Source organism: Bos indicus, chromosome 26, assembly GCF_029378745.1.
Source record: "Bos indicus isolate NIAB-ARS_2022 breed Sahiwal x Tharparkar chromosome 26, NIAB-ARS_B.indTharparkar_mat_pri_1.0, whole genome shotgun sequence".
NCBI classification, from domain to species: domain Eukaryota; kingdom Metazoa; phylum Chordata; class Mammalia; order Artiodactyla; family Bovidae; genus Bos; species Bos indicus.
This window is the reverse complement of record NC_091785.1, coordinates 44,760,973-44,778,279: the sequence shown is the minus strand read 5'-3', so window position 1 is coordinate 44,778,279 and position 17,307 is coordinate 44,760,973. Positions and strand designations below refer to the sequence as shown.

Below are 17,307 nucleotides of genomic sequence, written 5' to 3'. Positions count from 1 at the left end.
AAGGCAGGCTGAGCCGCTGAGAAGTTCAGACTAATCGAGACTCTGGAGGCAGACTCTCCAGGCCTGGGAAGGGTCCAATCATGTTTGTTTGGTAATCTCTCCCCACTAATAATGTTTTGTTTTAAACAGATTTATGCAGCTGGCACCACAATACTATTTCAGTAATCTGCCTCCCAGTGAAAGTAAGGATATTCTACAGCAGGTCATGGATCACCTATCCCCTATTTCAACATCGAAAAAGGAGCAGATGTGTGACAAGTGCCCTGAAACTACTGAACAGAGATGCAGTGTGCAGTGACGCTGCGGAGCGTCCACGACGCCTGATGTGCAATACCCGCCCCAAAGGCGGCGCGGCGGCCGGCCAGCAGGGCAGCGCGGACGAGGCGCCACAGCCCACATGGGGTCCTGAGAGGAAGAACGCTCTGTGTGTTATTTAAAAACTAAAAATAGAAGTTTTTATTGAGTTCTTTAAGTTACTACCCCATGTTTTTCTTCTTACTGGAAAAGTTTTAATCAACCGTTCTTAATTTGACCAAAATTTTAAAAAAGCAAAGATATTTTGTAAATGTGTCGCAGACTCGGGTGAAAGAACCCTACTTTTTGTAGAGGACCTTCATCTGAATAAAGTCATGAGTTTTTCAGTAAGCCTCCACAAGTCTTCTGGTACCTGTGCAGAAGCCAGCCTACCACGGTCCGTGGGAGATGGGTTAGACAGACAGATGTTCTTTCAGTTTCTCCATGATTTCACTCATTTTGTCGCCTGGAATTAACATCACAGTTCGCAGGGGCTTCATCGGTACGTCATCAAAGGACCATCGGCCTCCCAGACACGTGTCGCTCTCCTCCTGCACTGAGTAGTTGAACTTCAGGATTGCCTTCTAAACCAAAGAACCATAAATTTAAAAGTCACACAAGCTGAAGGCAAAGCTCATTTAATCAATAACAAGAAGTACAATAGTGTGGCAAACGTAATAAGGCTGACAGTTAAAACGAAGCTCAAATGGGCCAGTCAGGCAGACGTTACAGAGCGCTCCCCAAGGCGGCTTCTAACCTGCGTGAGGAAGCAGACGCGTCCCACTTCTAAGAGGTGAACGAGCAGCTGAGTGACAGTACCCTGGCTTCCCTCGTGGCTCAGAGGGTAAAGAATCTGCCTGCAGTGTAGGCGACTTGGGTTCGATTCCTGGGTTGGGAAGATCCCCTGGAAAAGGGAATGGCAACCCACTCCAGAATTCTTGCCCGGAAAACCCCATGGACAGAGGAGTCTGGAGGGCTACACCATGGGGTCGCATAGAGTCGGACACAACTGAGTGACTCACTTTCACCTTCTTTCACCTTTATAATTCTGAAGTCATTCATATTCACAAGCCCATTTGATTCTCAATAATCTTGGGATACACAAGTGAAATTAAGACTCATAACATTTGACAGTTAATGAGAAGAACCGTGAGGCTAGTCTTAGCACTGTCCCAGCTGCTTCCTTGGCATAAAGCTTCATGTGAGGACAGTAAGTCTGTGTGACCAAGCCATCTTAAAACACCCACACATTTGTCCCTGACACGGTCCACCTCAAGCGCTGAGGTACACATTTTAAACAATTTTCACTTACTTACTTCCTGAAAAACAAGGACAGAGCTGAATCTATAGTGCTTTTGTCTTCAGTGGGTGCCTTTTAAAATAAGTCATATCATCCAATCCAGGAAAATGGGTCCTCCTCAGAGACTTAACATTTTTGAGAGGCAGGCAGCATGAGAAGTATGCGCTCTGGCATCTGTCGTCACAGGCACAAGCTTACAGGGAGAGTCCCGCCAGGGGCACGGCCTCTAGGTCCCAGGGCATAGGGCAGCGTGGGAGCCAGCAGCAGGGGCGCAGGGCCCACCCCGCCTTCCACACCCACCAGGCAGTGGCTCCATGGCCCCACCTGTGCACCAGGCTAACGCCCACGTCTCTGAGCGCTGGGAGAACGAAGACCTCATAGTAAGCACACTGTAAATGCCCAACCATCAGCGTGATCGGCTCGGTAATCACCTCCTCCCCGCTCGGTTATTGGCTCCGAGGCGCTGTAGGTACGGAGGTTTAAAAACAGAATGGCCACACTTGAACTTTGGCATAAAGTGAGAGAGCAAGAAATCCTGATTATTATTAAGAAAATCCTTATTTACATTTAAACAGAGAGATGGAACAGGACAGTCTTACCTCGTAGAAAAATTCTTCTTCCGCATTTGCAAACATTAACTCGTCTTTCTTTTGGTTGCTCCGTTTCTTTTTGGAATTGCTTTTTCCTGCTTCCACAAACGTCTTGCTGATCAGAAGGTAGAAGTAACACTTCCCACACGGCTTGTTAGCTCTGTGCGCCTCTGCTAGTTCTTTCCTACAAGGTACAAACACAGACACAAGGTTTGCCTGCTGGGTCAGACAAGATCCGTGGACAAACCAGCGCACAGAGAAAACCACTGAGACCTCTTCAAGGAGTTCTGTGGTGACACAGGCTTAACAGACAGACGTTAGACCTGGACGCTTCTAAAGCAGCCAGAGGCACTTCAGTTGATTATGGCAGCGCCTTTTATGATAAATGGTATGGTGACTCACAGATTAATGCTCTGAGTTGTAGACACACAGCAACTTAACAGATGAGTCTCGAGTTCACACAACATCACTGCTCTGTTAAAAATACCTAAGAATCTGGACTTTCTAAAACATTTAACTGAAACACACAAGGGTACACGGCCATGACCGATGCCATCAGAGCAGGTGACCTCTACAGTCTCCATTCACTGGCACCTGGGACTTATTTCTGGCCTGCCAGAAATGGCCAGACAGATGCCCTGAACTACCACGTCAATGAGACAGCCATGAAACCTTAACTCTTTCCTTCCTTCCTTTAAATCATATATAACCCCATATATCTGGCTGAACAAAAATGTTAAGAAACTCAAAACAACCCACATCGGCTTTCTTGCACAGGATCAGGAGAAAGCTGATCCTATGAATCAAACAAACATGAGCTCCAGTGGATCAAAAAAAAGACAAGTCAGAACAAACAGGCAGGCTCCGCAAGTACAGTATGAGCAGCAGCTAAGGGGCGGGGGCAAGGGACAAAGAGCGAAACTAAAAAGCAATTGTATAAAGGAAAAATGGGAGACCAAAAGGCTTCAAACTTTAGTCACATTCGCACCAACTATTTCCAGGGAAATCACAAAGATGTACCCTACCTCTGAGAAATAATACTCTGTAAAGCCTGGGTGTCCATCTGTAATTTCATCCTCCTCTATGTCAAAGCACAGGCAATATCAATTCCTATCTCTCCGTACATTTAAAAGATTCTTGTAAACCTAAAGCTCCTGCATTAAAGCAAAACAATAACAAACCCTGAGAAGCCCGAGAGGCAGTATCAGGGCCATAGTTGCATTCGTCACAGAATATCCCAATGGAATTTAGGGTAAACAATAAAACAAAAACTTACTGTTTTGTTATTGTAATTATTTACATTTCATTCGTGTAACAGAAATCCTATCTATGAAGCAGGTGAAAAACTTCCGTCAAATGGGCATTAAAGTGTATATGAAACCCTTATTTTTATACCATTTAAATATTTATGATTATTAAGACTATTATCACAACAGTCCTAAGGAATTAAAACTATTAAAAAGCCTACTATTAGTAACGCATACATCTCAGGCACTCCCCACACAACGTGCTTAAACCAATGTATTCCATTGGAGTCACATTTCTGAATCTACTTGGGGGAAAGCCTGTTGAAAGGCGTTCTCCAGTCTCTTACTGGAGCTGCTGGTGCATGGGCAGTGCGATCTGTGGGGGAACGTTAATGAATCTCTCGCTCAGCAGAAAGCCCACAGGCCTGGCGGTGTCGTTGAAAAGCCTGTCCAGCTGCTCAACCATGCTCTTCTCACAGTTCTTCTCACAGAGGCGCAGAATCAACTCCTTAATTTGCTCAGCACAAGGGGTACCCTAGAAAGCAGAGAGAAGGCTCACTCTTTACCACAGGCCATCACCCACAGGAGAAAACATAAAAGTGAGAGCTATTACTTTTTAGTATCTTATAGATAAGTGTGGTTTCCTGCCAAAGCCTTTAAAAAAAACCTTACAAATCTTCGGGTTTCCCTGACAGCTCAGTTGGCAAACAATCTGCCTGCAATGCAGGAGACCCCGGTTCAATTCCTGGGTCGGGAAGATCCCCTGGAGAAGGGATAGGCTACCCGCTCCAGTATTCTTGGGCTTCCCTTGTGGCTCAGCTGGTAAAAAATCTGCCTGCAATGTGAGAGACCTGGGTCTGATCCCTGGGTTGGGAAGATCCCCTGGAGAAGGGAAAGGCTACCCACTCCAGGATTCTGGCCTGGAGAATTCCACAGACTGTATAGTCCATGGGGTCGTAAAGAGACACAACTCAGACACAACTGAGCGACTTTCACTTTACAAGTCTTCAGTGTTGATTATTTTTCAAAAGTAACTACACCTGGTTATTTACTAGTCCATACTCAGTGGTCAGAGAAGGTCATACTAACTCAGACATACTGGGATAGAAACTCTGGTCTGTCTCATAAGATGAAAGTATCTGAAAAGTTCACTTAAAAATTAAGATAAAGTGTAGCCTGCATCTTATTCTAAGCAGGGTAAACCCCCTGGTTTTTTTTTTTTTTTTTTTTTTTAACTAGAACCCATCAATGAGTCAAAAATGAATGAAAATACAAATAAATGTGAGTGTCCTCAATTTCAGGAAGCAGTGAAGACTCAGAATCAAAACAGCTGTAGAGACAGCAAAAACAAGTGTGTCCACACCGACATCAGAAAACTCATTCTTCAAAACTCGGAGGACAGTTCTCTATACCACAGGAAGTAAATGACTTTAACTGGATACAGATTATTTAAAGAGAAACAAAAATACCTTCATATTGAAAAAAGGATTACAGTAAGATTTCACAAGAGCACATCTAGTATCTTTGTCTGATATAAAACACACCTTCATCAAGGATTAAATAGAATTAACTTTGTAGGTTCTGGCCTAAGGAATAACCACTCTAATGGCCACCCAATGAAACCAACCTTTCTTTCAGTTAAATTTAAAAGACTTATGAAACCAAAAATCTCATCTTCATCCACTTCGTCATCGCTGTCTTCTGAAACATCCGTTTGCTGTTTCCAAAAAAAAAAAAAAATACTCATTTTACCTTTGGTTGAGAAGTGCAGTACAAAGTCCTGGAATCTGGGCGGCATTTATCTTTTCACATTTCAAATGAAAACTGTTTTCCTGTCATGCCTTAGCAAAGCCTCATGGACTAAACCTGTGTAGCCTTGTTCCCATCACTTCACCTCCCTGACTCTGTCCTCTTCTTACAGGCTGGGTGATCTCTTTCTGCTCTCAATACCTTTTTTGACTCTTAAGACGTTCTTCTCAGTGTACTGTAAGTCCAGAACAGATAAGCCCTCATTAAGGAAACCATTTTCGTCTGTTTCCTAAGTGACGCTGGAGGCCACCCAGGCTCGTCTGTGCGTCCACAACACTGTCTCACCTAAAACCAATGCTTCAGAGCACTGGCCAGTCATGACCACAGGTGACGATGAACAATGCCTCAGCGCACGGGCAGGAGAGGAGAAGAGGGCGAGAGGGGAAACGAGAAACTGCAAAAGCAGCACAAGAGTGGAGTACATGATTCCTGAGCCACCCTACCCTTTCACATTTTGACCTCCTGCTTCGGCTCTACTCAATGCATCGGCCACACTTTGCTTCACCTGCTGCTTGTCCGCTCATCCAAGCTGTAAACTCCTCCCACAGCTTCCCCAGTCCCCAGCACAGAGTTTGGCACAGACTAAGTCCTCGGGGAAGATGTGCTGAATGAATTAAATGAGGCTGCTGCTCTTCCCCCTAAGGACAGCAGGGACCCAGGCTTGCCCTGAGTGTCCCTGAACTTCTTCTGCAGGAAGGGGTCCCAGCACCGCCACTCAGCCAGGCACAGGAGCAGCTGGTGGTGCCAGGGCGCCTCCTGTGGCCAGGGCCTCAGCAGGAACAGACAGCAGAGTGGAACTGCCTGCAGGGGCCAAGTCAAAGCAGACAGAGCTGCAGGGGGGCCTTGCACCTGGGGAGGATGAGGGGGCATGGCTCCTGGATCTGAGCTGACCATGCCACTAAGGGGACCTCAGGCAAGGGGGCGACCAGGCTCTACAACAAAACACACCTACTGAACACAGAAGGGTAGGGTGGCTCAGGCAAGGCCGCTAAGGCCTAGGTCACCCAAACGAATGATGTGCCAAGGTGAGGGAAGCCTTCAGATCAGATCAGTCGCTCAGTCGTGTCCGACTCTTTGCGACCCCATGAATCGCAGCACGCCAGGCCTCCCTGTCCATCACCAACTCCCAGAGTTCACTGAGATTCATGTCCATCGAGTCAGTGATAGGCTCAACAAAATAAGAAGGTGCGAAGGAGAAAATGAGAAGGCGGCTCAGGAGAGACCACCAGTCCCGGTGAGAGGCCAAGGGCACGCCTGCTCTCGGAGGAGAGGGGAAAGCAGCAGAGGGAAACGTGCTGTGTCGACCCGCCCAGGCCCCCTGAGAGCAACAGCAGACGGTGGACCCCCAGCCACTGTGACGAAGCCTGCTGGTACCCCCAGGCCAAGGGCAGGGAGTGTGAAAAAGGGTCCCTCAGGGCGAAGCCCAGCAAATACTTCCTCAAAAAGCAACAAGCGCTCTGGAACATGCTCAGCCCTCCTCCTCGACAGCCCATCAGGCATCCAGGCAGCAGCACGGGGCCTGCTGGTCACCACAGCCCAGCCTAGTCCACCACCACTCGCCTCCACCCAGGAGCCGCCCTGCCTGACCCGAGTCCAGCCTCCTCCCAGCCCACCCCTTACCTCTCCCGAACCTCTTGGGCCCCGAGTCTCCAGCTAAGCAAGCATGTGCAGTCTGCACAGCATTCCCCTTCCCTCCACGACCCTCGAAAATGCCTTCTCTCGAACAGTCCAAATCCCCCACTTCCACAGGGTGCAGGAAGTTCTGGCAGCCCCTGTGCTGGGAAGGAGAAGTCTGGTCCCTGGGACACCTCAGGTGTGTCTGTGGGAGCCAAGAAAGCCATGACTGTACTTTAGATTTATGTGTGTAATTTCAATTAAAGGATGAATCCCCCAACCAAAGAATAAACTTTTTCAAAAATAAAAGTGACCGCTTCTCACTGGTGTCCCTCGGGTCTCAGGATACTTGTCAGCGAGAGCTCATGTCTACCTGCTGCCAGGGCAGGCGGCCTGCTTCTCCCCACCGAGCCCGTGAGAGGAAGCCTCCAGGGCGTTACTCCTTTCGTTCTCCTGACTACACGCCAGAGGTTCTGCATGCTGGCTGCAGGTCTACAAAGTGTCTGCTGTGCAAAGATACTAGTGACCCCATCAGTTTCAGGACGTCAGGAGAGTTGGGGGTAAAAGCCAGATGGAGGTGTTTGGTGTTCAGGAGGAGAGGAGGTGGAAATTGAACGCAGAATCTTTTTCAAGAATTTTGGCTTTGAAAACAAAGTGAGGCGGCCGACACTGATGACGTTAGAGTGGAGCCTTAGACTGGGGTGGAGCTGTTTTGCTTTTTTATAGTAAGCTAGACGACAGATGCAGGGGATATAAAAAAGACTTCATGCAGACGGCTACACGCACAGAGCCCACGCCGGTACCAGACCCGGCTGTACACACCTTACCCTGTGCACCCACCGCTCTGAAGGAACACCAGCACCACCCGCACGGACAGAGCGCCTCGTGGACGTACATGAGGTCACCGGGCAGACTGCCGTCCACAGGTGGTCCCCATCCCTTGTCCGATCCCACATTCTCGTCTGACACTGACCTAGACACTCCTCCCAATGAGGGGGGTCTGTGTGCCCTCCCCTTGAACCTGCACGGACCTTCACATCTGCTCCTCAAGCAGATGCTGGAAACGACTCGGTACCACGGTGCTCTGCACTTCCACCTGGCTCTCTAGGGTAGGGAGGCCCACAGTCCCCGCTGGGCTCCCAGTGGAGTCAAGGGAGTGAGCCACCGTGCAAGAAAATCCTCCAGCCCCGCTGGAGCCTCTCCAGCTACTGCGACTGAAGCAAACAGGAGCCGGCCTCACGGAGCTCTGTTGCAAGTACAGCTCCACGAACCAAGCAGAACTGTTCTGTCCTCAGACACTAGGCTGCAGGGCAGCCTGTCAGGCCGCAGAGGTGACGGAGCCAGTGGAGGATGCAGCAGAGGCAGGACTCGGCCCGGCCTGCGCCTCCTCCTCCAAACACCACCCCTTGCTTTGCATGATGCCACTCAGAGCTTCCCCCCTTCCCGCTTCTGTCACTCCGGAGCCTCCTTGCAGGCTCTGCCACTCAGTTCACTCACTCAGCTACCGCTGGTGCAGCCAGAGTCCGTCCCTGCCCTCCCTGAGCAATCTCAACCCCTCTCGTGATGTCAGTGACCGTTTATCTGCTGAAAACACCCCACACTCCAGCTGCTGCCCCACTGCTCACTTGCACGTATCACACACAAATCAAACCAAGACGTACAAACCCACAGTCAGGTTCCCTTCCTGACCTGATCCTCCTCCACGCTTGGACTGTGGTTCTCCAGACAGCCCCCGCGGAATCCTCTTCGACTCCTTTCCCCTCTCCCAGACCCGGTCACTCACTAAGCCTGGTCGCATCTCACCTCCCCAGTCTCTTCTGAATCAGCCTCCATGTCTCCCTACCACCCACTGCCACTGCCTGGATCGCTGCATTTAATAACCCTGGATTGCCGAGATGGCCTGCTAGCCAGTAATACTTTCCAATCTGAGTTTCTGGCCTGTGTGATGTAAATCAGAAGGAACTTAGGATACAGAGCTAATTTAATCAGAATAAACACCACTGTCCTGCTCACCTTAATCACACTCCCGATATGGTTCTGTTGAATCAAGAGATTTGTGAGTTCTGCAGTGTTCACAGGGGCTTTTAGAAAAAGCTAAGAGAGGAAAAAAATCAATTTTAAATTAAAATCGAAGAATCATTTCTAATAAAACTTCTCATTTCCATATGCAAATAAAAATAGTGAAATTTCAAATGACCTGACCAGGAAGATGACCCAGAAAAGCAACCCAAAAGGAAAGAAAAAGCCAAAGAAAATCAAAGAAGTCAAGGCACAGAGCTGTAAGAAGAGGCAGTCGGTGGTAATTCAGGAGGTGCTGGGAGGGTCAGGATAGGGAGAAGAGAGGGGAGGGGGGCATCAGGCCACAGACCCTGGAGGCTCTGACGGTAGAGAGCCGAGCCCTGTGCTGCTTGTGACACCAGATGGCGGAGCAGTGAAACGGGGATTACGCGAGAATTCCTCCAACCCCCAGAAGTTGAGAAATGAATGAGAGAAAAAGTGAATAACAGCACAAGTAATAAAAAGAGGACAGGGAGGGCACTTGAGGACACAGAACACTTAGATGTGTTCATCAGAGGAAGAGGGCTAGGAGCAGAGGCTCAAATAGGGGAGCAAGCCCTGGAAAAGGGAAAGAGCGATCTTCCCTCCAGGCGAGGCAGGCAGGCAGGAATGGGAATTCTGAAAGAGTAAAACTCAAATCTGACAGAACTTATATTGAATGGCCTGGAATTTCTTAGAAGAGCAGACTCATGTGCAAGGAATAAAAGACCATACCTGCTGTAGTAACTTCTTAATTCCATCATAATCGTTATCTGAGATAGAATAAGCTTCAAATTCAATATTCACTTCCTGTAAATGACACACAAAGTAAGTCATCATACATAACTCACTAAGACAATTCAGCCATTATTTTCCATTTGCCCATTTTTCTTTTCCCTCCACCCATCTTTCCCCCCTCCCCCATTCTTTTTGGCTCTATCTCCATCTACAGAACATGCCAGCGAAAGGAGGAAAAGAAGAAAACGTTACCAAAAGAACTACAACTGTCTAGGCTTCAAAATAAAAAGCGAACATCGCCAAGACTGCCATCTGCACAGACAACAGAGCACCTTCACACCATCTCATCTGAAACCAAAGCTGGAGAACAGAGTGCTCAGAGTGACCTGGATTTAATGCAGAGAAAGTCTGTTCTGAGTAAAGCAAAGGAGAAACTCTTACCTGACTGCAGTAAGTGTGAACAAAGAAAAAACACTCCAAAAGTCCCTGGCATTGCCTGGAGCTTGATTTAGCCCATGGATACAAGGCCAGGCTTCATTCACTGGGCAAATGTTTACTGAGTTCCACTCTGCACCAAGCACCGTGACAGGCACTCAGGATGAAAAGCAGACATGAAGGATCACACCCTCGTGGAGCTTACAGTTTAGGCGGGAACACAGACATTAAGGAAATGGGCTTCCTTGGTGGCTCAGACGGTAAAGCGTCTGTCTACAGTGCGGGAGACCCAGGTTTGATTCCTGGGTCGGGAAGGTCCCCTGGAGAAGGAAATGGCAGCCCACTCCAGTACCCTTGCCTGGAAAATCCCATGGACGGAGGAACCTGGTAGGCTACAGTCCATGGGGCCGCAAAGATTCGGACATGACTGAGCGACTTCATTAAGGAAATAGTCATGGAAATAAACAGAAGATCACACCTTTGTAGGCTACAAATAGGTGAATGGGGCTATAAGAGCTTAGGTAATAGGAGTCAGAAATTCAGGAAAGGCTTCCCTTAGAGAAGTGACACTTGAGCTGGGAACTAAGGACTAGCAAAGAGAGTTCCAGGCACAGGGAACAGCACGCACTAAGGCCCTGAGGCAGGAAGAAACATGCTGAGTACAAGTAACCAGAAGGTCTGTGCAGCTAGGCAAACGGATCTCGCACCATGAAGCAGCAGACTCTAAGAAGTAACGCCACTGAAATATTCCATAAATAAACGAAAGGATTACTTCACTCCAAAACCAAAACCTCAAAGGCTTCTAAGTGCTAGATAAGATCAGCCTTTGAGGATCCTAAATCATGCCTTATTAGTATTACTATTATTGCTGGAGGGTAAATTACCAGCAGTATCACTGAATCAGAGGATTCACATATTTTAAGCTTTGATTTTGTCCAACTGCCCCCCACCAACCCCACCAACACTACACGCACGTGCCTATTTCTCACACCCTCAGTGGTGGTTACTACACGAATTTGCAGTCACTGGTAGTCTGATTACCCTTGTTAATGCAAGCACTGATTTCTACAACCCAAAGTTAGCTAAACAGCCAGTTAAAAGTGCTAAATAAAAACAATGAGACCACGTTCAACGAAGGGGCCAAAGAGCAGAGCTGTTTTGTAGGGAAAGCTCTGTTCCATGGAGCTTTATAACATTATTGGCCAGAGATACATTAACACATCTTTTGTTACCTAAACATTGACTGAAGACGTTTCAATATTCACTTACATAAACTGCAAGCCACAGATGTTAGTTTCTGCAAAAATCCTCCAGTCAGTAATGAGTTATTACATACCCCCCCATAACCACAGTCCTCACCCTGCACCCACATTTCCCCCACTCATGTTCATCTCCCCACCACTCTCTTCCTTATTCTGATCCTGCCATACCAGCTGTCTCTCAGTCCAATAACCATTAGAACTTTGGGTTTTCTTACAAATGAAACGAGAACCCACCAGAGCAGTCAGAGCAAGAAAGGGAGAATAGAGCTACATTTTTTTTTTTTCCTGGCCATGCCACACAGCATGGAGATCTTAGTTCTGCAACCAGGGATCAAACTCAGGTCCCATGCAGTGGAAGGATGGAGTCTCAACTGAGACAGTGAGGAAAGTCCCCAGACCTATATTTTTTAAAGATCTCTCTGCTGTGGATGGAGGAGAGACTGGAGGTTACAGTGAGGAAAGTCCCCAGACCTATATTTTTTAAAGATCTCTCTGCTGTGGATGGAGGAGAGACTGGAGGTTACAAGAATGTAGCCAGTTAAAACGTACTACAGAAGTCCAGGCAAGAGACAGTGGAAGAGTGGCCTGTAATCAGCACAGAATCACTGATGAGAAATGTCTGGCTACTGATGGTAAAGCCAACAAGATTTTGAGGAAAAGGGAGGAATTAAATTTAACTTTCAGGTTTTGAACTTGAGCAGCTCGTGAATTTGGGAACCATTTATGAAAGCAGATAAGTTAGGGGGTGCCAGGTGAAAAAGAACCAGCAATGGCTTTCTTGACATAAGAGAAGCCATTCTGGCCTCATCCACTTTGTATTCTAAGCCTGGCCACAGTGCTTGCCCTCAAACAGGTCTCAGTAATTAATTATCTGAAGGATACAAAGGAACAGAGAAAAGGTAATTAAACAGTGCAGTGATAAAAGTCCCAGTTAATAATATTTGAGATCTGCAGGAACTAAGGTCCCCACAAAGTGGAGGATGGAATAAAGATGGTGACCCTTCCAACTTCAATTAACTAAAGCTGGGACTTGATCAACCTTTGCCTCAATGTTATGCTTAATTCTCCTCTGCTTAAGCCCATTCATGAATATACATGTATCCTTAACTTAAAAAAAAAAAAATGTTCTTTTCATCATAGGAGATTGAAATGCAAAAGTAGGAAGTCAAGAGATAATAACTAGCAGGTTTGGCTTCAGAGTACAAAATGAAGTAGAGCAAAGGCTAACATAGTTTTGTCAGGAGGACATGTTGGTCACAGTAAACACCCTCTTCCAACAACACAAGAGACAACTCCACACATGGACATCACCAGATGGTCAATACCTAAATCAGACTGATTATATTCTTTGCAGCCAAAGATGGAGAAGTTCTATATAGTCAGCAAAAACAAAACTTGGAACTGACTGTGGCTCAGATGATGGGCTCTTTAGTGCAAAATTCAGGCTTAAATTGAAGAAAGAAAGGAAAAGCACTAGGCCATTCAGCTATGACTTAAATCAAATCCCTTATGATTATACAGTGGAGGTGACAAATAGATTCAAGGGATAAGAGCTGGTAGACAGAATGCCTGAAGAACTATTGATGGGGGTTCACAACACTGTACAGGAAGCAGCGACCAAAACCAACCCAAAGGAAAAGAAATGCAAGCAGGCAAAGTGGTTGTCTGAGGAGGCTTTATAAATAGCTGAGAAAAGAAGTGAAAGGAAATGGAGAAAAGGAGATATCCCAACTGAACGCAGAGTTTCAGAGACTAGCAAGGACAAATAAGAAAGCCTTCTTAAGGAAAACAATAGAATAGGAAAGATTAGAGATCTCGTCAAGAAAACTGGAGATATCAAGGGAACGTTTCATGCAAGAACAGGCACAAAATAGGACAGAAAACGTATGGACCTAACAGAGCAGAAGAGACTAAGAGGTGGCAAGAATACACAGAACTACACAAAAAAGGTCTTCACGACCCAGATAACCACAATGGTGTGCTCACTCACATAGAAACAGACGTCCTAGAATGTGAAGTCAAGTGGGACGTAGGTAGCATCACTACGAACAAAGCTAGTGGAGGTGATGGAATTACAATTGAGCTATTTCAAATCCTGAAAGACGATGCTGTGAAAGTGCTGCATTCAATACGTTAGCAAATTTGGAAAACTCAGCAGTGGCCACAGGACTGGTAAAGGTCAGTGTTCATTCCAGTCGCAATGTCAAAGAATGTCCAAATTATCATACAATTGCGCTCATTTCACATGCCAGCAAGACTACGCTCAAAATCCTTCAAGCTAGGTTCAGCAGTTCATGAACTGAGAACTTCCAGATGTACAGGCTGGGTTTAGAAAAAGAAGAGGAACCAGAGATCAAATTGCCAACATTCGATGGCATAGACAAAGCAAGGGAATTCTCAAAAAACATCTACTTCTGCTTCACTGACTATGCTAAAGCCTTTGATTGTACGGATCACAACAAACTGTAGAAACTTTTTAAAGAGATAGAAATACCAGACCACCTTACCTGTCTTCTGAGAAACCTGTATGCTGGTCAAGAAGCAACAGTTAGAACCAGACATGGAACAACAGGCTGGTTCAAAATTTGGGAAAGGGTTTGTCAAGGCTATATACTGTCACCTTACTCATTAAACTTCTATGAAGAGTACAGCATGCGAAAGGCCAGGTTGAATGACTCACAAGCTGGAATCAAGACTGTCAGAATATCAACAACCTCAGATATGCAGAAATGGCAGAAAGTGAAAAGAAACTGAAGAGCCTCTTGATGAGGGTGAAAGAGAGTGAAAAAGCCAGCTTAAACTCAACATTAAAAAAAACTAAGATCATGACATCCAGTCCAATCACTTCTTGGCAAATAGAGGGGGAAAAAATGGAAACAGTGACAGATTTTTATTTTCTTGGGCCCCCAAATCACTGCGGACAGTAACCACAGCCACCAAATTGGAAGATGCTTGCTTCCTTAGAAGGAAACCTATGACAAACCTAGATAGCATATTAAAAAACAGAGACATCACTATGCTGTCAAAGGTCTGTATAGTCAAAGCTACCTATAATTTTTCCACCAGTTATGTATGGATGTGAGAGTTGAACCATAAAGAAGGCTGAGCACCGAAGAATTGATGCTTTTGAATAGTGGTATTGGAGAAGACTCTTGAGAGTCCCCTGGACTGCAGGTAGATCAAACCATTCAATCCTGAAGGAAATCAACTCTGGATATTCATTGAATAACTGATGATGAAGGTAAAGCTCCAATACTTTGCCCACCTGATGTGAAGAGCCAACTCACTGGAAAGACCCTGATGCAGGGGCAAGAGGGGAAGGGGGAGACTGAAATTGTTCGGCAGGAAGGATGAGGATGAAATTGTTAGGTAGAAGTTAGGCATGAGCAGCGGAAGGTGGCCCAGCCAAAAAGGATCCCCAGCCAAAAAGGATCCCCGTTGATTTCTAAACCCCATCCCAGAAGTGCCTAGAGGAGCTCACAGATATGATACAAAATAACCAGAGACTTTTCAAACTCCTGATGGACCCTAGACACAGGATGGGGTGGATACAAACCAACCACAGGGGCTTCCTCAAAATACCCTTAGGCAGCTAGGAGCCTATTAAGGGTTCATAAATATTCTACACATAGATACATGTGATTACAACAGACTTAATTATGGGAAGAGATGCACAACAGAGCCTGTTGTCATGCAACTGTCAATTGGTCTTGAGTGTATGCCCATTTGCACCCCATTTCTTGATTGGTGGTGGGTTCAGGCCCTATTCTGCCCACTGCACAACCAAAGGGAGGAGATGGGAAGTAAAAAAAGAGGGAAACCAAAAGGGATCATTACGGTAACTCCACTGGGGTAGGCCTGCTCCCGTGTCTTGAGAGTGTCTATTTAATAAAAGATCTGTCTGCTTGAGCTGTAACTGAGCTGTAACTTTTCTGTTGTTTTAAACACTTTAGTCCATCATTCCAAACTTTTCTTGGCGATGAGACAAGAACTGAGAGAGAAAAATAAACCAACCTGACAGGATGCTTGGGTAGCATCACTGAATCATGCTGCAGTCCATGGGGTAGCAGAGAGTTGCACATGACTTAGTGACTGAACAACGACAACTTAAAACCACCCCTGTTTTGCTGTTTGGAGAGATACGGCTTTGGGAAAGATCCTCGGTGATCTCCTTATTTGCTGCAAGAATAAATTGTTCCTTCTTCCAATCTTGGGCTTGGTTGTGTCTGTAGGCTCGACACCCACCAAGAAGGGACCCCAGTTTTTGGAAAACATTTACAGACATGGCAAAGTCTAGGAGCATAAATTACTACTTTGGCTTTGGACGTGTTACGTTTGGGGTACCTATTAGGCATTCTAGGGTCTTAAGGACCATTCAGTCTTAATTACTCATTCAACAAACATTCAGTTCAGTTGCTCAGTCGTGTCTGACTCTTTGAGATCCCATGGACTGCAGCATGCCAGGCTTCCCTGTCCATCACCAACTCCCAGAGCTCACTCAAACTCATGTCCATTGAGTCGGTGATGCCATCCAACCATCTCATCCTCTGTTGTCCCCTTCTCCTCCTGCCTTCAATCTTTCCCAGCATCAGGGTCTTTTCCAGTGAGTCAGTTCTTCACATCAGATAGCCAACATATAGGAGCTTCAGCATCAGTCCTTCCAATGAACACCCAGGACTGATCTTTAGGATGGACTGGTTGAATCTCCTTGCAGCCCAAGGAACTCTCAAGGGTCTTCTCCAGCACCACAGTTCAAAAGCATCAATTCATCCGCGCTCAGCTTTCTTTATGGTCCAACTCTCACATCCATACATGACTACTGGAAAAACCATAGCTTTTTAGACGAACCTTTGTTGGCAAAGTAATGTCTCTGAAACAAAGTGTTAGTCATTCAGTAATGGCCAACTCTTTGCCATCCCATGGACTACAGCCCACCAGGCTCCTCTGTCCATGGAATTCCCCAGGCAAGAATACTGGAGTGGGTTGCCATTTCCTTCTCCAGGGGATCTTCCCGACCCAGGGACTGAACCCAGGTCGCCTGCACTGCAGGCAGATTCTCTACCGACTGAGCTTTGTTGGCAAAGTAACGTCTCTGCTTTTTAACGAACAACATTAAGTATCCCTAGCGCCAGGCTCTATAGTAGGACCCAGTTCTATGAGAACGTGTCACCAGGACTTGGTTTGAAGAGAAGATACATCGACTTAGATGAGAGTTGAACAACGGAGGGAAATCACAGCAGGAGTAATAATACAGGCGGCGCGAACAGCTGAGGAGGAGGCGGGCCTCCGGGAAACGCGACTGGGCCGCCTTGAGGTAGGCGGGTACCGGGACCCCCGGTGCGGAGGCCGCGGGGAAGGCAGTGGATGGACTCGGGGCCTTGAGGACCCAGGAGAGTTTGTGGCTTCAGCCTGAGAACTAAACACAGTCACCGAGGAGGGTGGTGAGGCGATAGGAGGGCCCAGGGCCCCCCGCCGCCCCGGCCTGGGTAGGCCTTTTGAAAACACCTTTGTGGCTGCGATGTGTCCAAGACCGACGTGGTGCCTGTGTGAGGGCCTTTCCTCACCTCCAGGTTCTGTTTCAAGACCCTCAGGTAGCGGGAAGCCGCCACTTCAGGCAGCTCACCCATTCACACGGCTTTGGTTGTCAAAAAGTTTATGTTTTTTTCCCCCAGGCAGAAGGTAAACCGGGGTCGCACGGGCGTCTCACCTCATTGACGACTTCGTCTTCTTCATCCTCTTCTTCGTCACTGTCGTCTTCGTCCTGCTCCTCCACTTCATCCTCCTCTTCCTCATCGCCCAGAGCCGGGGGCACGCGGCTCACAGCACGCCGCTTCGGCCGGGACGCCATGTTACCGGCGCCTCTGCGCCTGCGCAATCCCCGCGCGCCCGCCCTTCCGGATCCACCCATTCAAGCCGAGGTGGGGCGGGTAGGAGGGCACGAAGACCCTCGGCGCGGAGCCGGCGTCAACCCCACAGCCATG

The 17,307-nt window shown here is 47.2% G+C and overlaps 2 protein-coding genes across 2 annotated transcripts in view; one reads left to right on the top strand and one right to left on the bottom strand.

The window, feature by feature from the left end:
* DHX32 (DEAH-box helicase 32 (putative)) overlaps nt 1-645 on the top strand; it is a 53,075-nt gene extending 52,430 nt beyond the window's left edge. Inside the window, exon 12 of the mRNA XM_070781067.1 lies at nt 130-645. Coding sequence (XP_070637168.1) covers nt 130-298 — 169 coding nt within the window. The 3' untranslated portion in view covers nt 299-645. The remainder of the gene's footprint in view (nt 1-129) is intronic.
* On the bottom strand, nt 428-17,210 carry BCCIP (BRCA2 and CDKN1A interacting protein). The gene is made up of 7 exons (XM_019988679.2): nt 17,034-17,210; nt 9,627-9,701; nt 8,868-8,948; nt 5,059-5,148; nt 3,779-3,966; nt 2,194-2,368; nt 428-878 (listed from the first exon to the last, which is right to left on the bottom strand). Exons 1-7 carry the CDS (start codon nt 17,172-17,174, stop codon nt 708-710), a joined length of 921 nt encoding a protein of 306 aa, XP_019844238.2. The 5' UTR covers nt 17,175-17,210; the 3' UTR covers nt 428-707.
* Nucleotides 17,211-17,307: the final 97 nt, after the last annotated feature.

Coding starts and splice junctions, on each gene's coding strand:
- BCCIP (XM_019988679.2), bottom strand. CDS start 17,174: ATGGCGTCCCGGCCGAAGCGGCGTGCTGTGAGCCGCGTGCCCCCGGCT. Junction 9,702..17,033: donor AAGACGAAGTCGTCAATGAG/GTGAGACGCCCG, acceptor TGTCATTTACAG/GAAGTGAATATTGAATTTGA. Junction 2,369..3,778: donor CCCATGCACCAGCAGCTCCA/GTAAGAGACTGG, acceptor TGTACCTTGTAG/GAAAGAACTAGCAGAGGCGC.